Below are 3839 nucleotides of genomic sequence, written 5' to 3' on the forward strand. Positions count from 1 at the left end.
GTTAAAACCTTTACTACATTAGTTGATAAGCTGTTGGAACAAAATAGGGCATCTACCTGGAGTCTAGGTAGCATAAAATGCTTCATTTTATTCAACACTCTGTTAAGAATGAATGCAAACTCTTTTTTTTTCTGTCTTTATTACCAAGACTCAAAATCTTAGTAATGTCTAATTAGTTTAGCTTCAGCCCAAACTCATGATTCAGATAGGAAAAGCCAAGTTCCTTGATTCATAGTCTACATATATTCATGAATAAAAAATGGGAAAGGAGTAATTCCCCAAAAGTCTCTTTTTGTCTAAGAACATTCACTGGATGCAAGATGCTAAAGTTAAGAAAATTAATTCAGTCCCATATAATTAAATTAAAGAAAACTCCCATTCCCAATTGAACAAAGCTACTTGAATTCATATTAATCCCTTCCTTTAGTCTTCTGATTACCGTAGTAGAGCTTTCTCTCTTCTTACTGAAGGCTAGGCCCTCCTCTTGAGGTCATGGTCACAATCACCTCACTTCCTGTCTCTCAAAATTTACATCATCAACTCTTCTTTTCCTTTTTTATATATTCAAGCTGTTTCTCAACTTGATTTTTCCCACGCTACTTAAAACACTCAAATTTCACTCCCTTAAAAAATTCTTTTTCTTAATAAAACCTCTTATGAAAGCTACCTACAAAATTCTCACCTCTTACACAAGCAGCTACACTTGCTGCTTCATTTCTTCACCTCCACTTGTCCTCAATCTAGTTGATAAAACAAAAGTAATCAAGGGGAGCAGGACAAGAAGAAAACAGAGGCTCCTATTCTATTTAGTACCTCAGTGGAGGTCTGTTGAGCCTTCTGAACTGTTGATTTAAGCAATTAGGATTTACTTAAGTAACAGGATTTTGGTACCCTAGAGTTATTCCTTGTAGACATTGGTATATAGAAACAGGGAAATTAAGAATATTTTAACTGCACCCAAAAGTTCTCCCAACTGTCCCCATAATAAGTAAAAAAAAAAAAAAAAAAAAGTGATGAAGCTCAGTGAGAAGAGAAGCCGACAAAAGTGAGAAGGAAATCTGGCAAGGGCAGATAAAACAAGGGGGCCAGCCAGATGTCGGAGACCAGATACTCCCCTTGCATACTTTTGGCTTCTGCAATCTTATTTGCCTTCCACATGCACCAACTGCCTGAGTAGCACCACTGATAAGTGCCCCCTCCCATTTTTCTTTTTTTCCTGTCTAGCCCCTACAATCCCAGCCATAAAAGGAGACCGATGCCAAGATTGAGGGCTCAGCCTTTGGATGTGACTCCACCGGACCGGCAGCGGTACAGAGTAAACAGTCTTTTCTGATTACCTGAGTGTGTGTGTCGCGTGTCTCTTCCTGGGAGTCGAGTATTTGCTGTGACAATAGCACCTGCTGATGTAAGAAAAATTCTGCTTTTAACAAAAACCCTTATGGGCTTACTATGTTACTAACCACGTAATTGAAAAGATAATAATTAAGTGAGTCTTATACTGCTTATAATTGGCAAAATTAAAATTATAAATCAACAATCTAGTTTCAGAGCATTTGTCTTTATCACAATACAAGTTTACTAGTATGGGATTTAAATAAATTTTACAGGGAAATTTTTATGGAAAGATAGGTAACAATGCCAATACAGATAGTTAGGCCAATATTTCAGCAAGGTAGTTTGGCTATATCTATAAAAATTTAAAAGTTTATTTCATTCAAACCATAAATCCTTGTTAATGAATTTATCCTAGTGATACATGGCAAAGGTACACAAAGATACTTATGTACAGTGATAGCCACAAAATAGCACTTTTATAATAGCACAAAGGAAAGAAAAGAAAAAAAATTACATGACCATCTTGTAAATGATGGGGCTGGTGAATCTGCATGTGGAATATTAGGCAGTTATTTAAAAAGTAAACAATGTTAAAAGAACCACAAAGTGTTGGATATCTTCAAATATAGCAGTTATATATTCTTGACTTTATATTTAATAGATTATATAGACTATGAAATATATAGATACATAGGACACATTAATACTATTAACTATATTTGAAGGTAATAATATTAGGAATTGAGGGTTTCAAGGACAAAGATGATGTCTATTTTTATTTTTGTCAAATTCGACACCCAATCGACTGAGCCACCAAGGTGCCCCTCACCATAATTGCTTCAATAATTACTAGTTTACATAAAATATTTTTTTTGACAGATAAAGATTTGTTTTATTGAAGAACTGCTCTGTGTTGCTGCCAAAACCACTATGTACAGACAACAGAGAGGAGATGTTATTTCTTGGTCTCTTCCTCCTTGGACAGAGTCTTGATGATTTCCTCCTTCTTGGCCTGGAGCCTCTCTTCACGGCGCTTGCGTACTTCCTTGGTCTTAGATCTGCGGGCCTCAGCCTGGTCAGCCAGAAGCTTCTTGCGAGCCTTGTCTGCCTTCAGCTTGTGGATGTGTTCCATGAGAATCCGCTTGTTTTTGAACACATTACCCTTCACTTTCAGGTACAAGCTGTGATACATGTGGCGGTCAATCTTCTTAGATTCACGGTATCTTCTAAGCAGCCGGCGCAGAATTCTCATCCTCCTTATCCAGGTTACCTTCTCAGGCATTCGGGCATTGGCAGTACCCTTTCTCTTACCCATGCCCATATGTCTGCCCTTCGGCGGGCCAAAGTGTTTTTCCAGCATCGAGCCCGGGAATGGACAGTCACAGGTTTCCGGATGATCAGCCCATCTTTGATCAGTTTCCGGATCTGCTGACGGGAGTTGGCATTGGCGATTTCACCTGTCTCACTGGAATCCAACCAGACCTTCTTTTTGCCACAGCGGAGGACACTGGAGGCAAGCCTCTTCTGAAGCCTGAGCATACTCATTGCTGCGGCCGCAGCGCCAAAAGGAAAGAACTCTAAAATAATTTTTCTAATTCAAGTTTAAATTTATATTGGAAATGTTTATACCACGTTTGAACTATATGCATAATGAACTATGAAAAATTTATTTAAACAAAAGCATCTTGAATTACCATAGAAAGCACTTTCTCCAAAAGAAACTGAACCTGGCATAAAGCCCTTAGAAATATTCATATAAGTTTTTGCGTTGGACACCTGTACCACAGATAGCTAAGATACTTTCTTCAAAAGAACCTTGTCGTTTTTATTCTGACATGTAAAGATTTAGGAAGTCATTACTCCACCTTCACAACAAGAAACAAAGCTGAAGAAAATGAAAATCAACAATTCTTCTTAGATCCATCAGAGAACAGTGGTCAAAGGGGAAAATCACTGTCCAGAAAACTGGAGAAACAGATGAATACAGCAGCTTACGAGGTACAGAGCCCATTGGAACCAGTAACTGGTAAGAGAATACTTAAACTGATGAATGGCTGGAGACCGAGTCTGCACTGGCCCGAGAGTTAACAACACTGGGGGACTCGGTCTGGAGGGGGGCCCTACACTCCAGGAGCCTATGTTTCCTGGTAAAAGTTGGTAAAACTCTCCTTTTTGTTTGGGCAGGCAGACAGATAACCATTTAAAAAATGTGTCCAGGAGAAAAAGATATATGCTTTTGGAAATAATGTCAGGCTACAGGGTTTTGTTCTCAATATTGAAGTCCCTCCTCAAAAATCTGCTTTACTTTTCCTGGAGCCTTATCTACCTGCAGTGCGGGCTGGGATCGGGGGCTGGTTGAGGATGGCAGTAGAGGTGGTGGTTAAATGTTAGCGTGCCCTCTAGCCTTTCTGTTACACACAAGGGTTCAAAAAGGCTTAAAAATTCTTTGGAAGGTCACAAGTAAGGGACGTAGACTGAGTTGAAAAGCTCAGATTTAATCACAA

The 3839-nt window shown here is 38.8% G+C and overlaps 1 protein-coding gene across 1 annotated transcript; it reads right to left on the reverse strand.

Annotated features, from left to right (window-relative positions):
* Positions 1–2252: 2252 nt before the first annotated feature.
* Positions 2253–2901, reverse strand: LOC125163880 (60S ribosomal protein L19-like). Its single transcript, XM_047856135.1, is given in 2 exon segments — positions 2253–2670; positions 2673–2901. Coding segments are annotated over 2 exon segments (588 nt in total). The 5' UTR covers positions 2881–2901; the 3' UTR covers positions 2253–2290.
* Between the last annotated feature and the right edge of the window lie 938 nt (positions 2902–3839).

This window comes from Prionailurus viverrinus, chromosome B1 (genome assembly GCF_022837055.1).
Source record: "Prionailurus viverrinus isolate Anna chromosome B1, UM_Priviv_1.0, whole genome shotgun sequence".
NCBI lineage: Eukaryota > Metazoa > Chordata > Mammalia > Carnivora > Felidae > Prionailurus > Prionailurus viverrinus.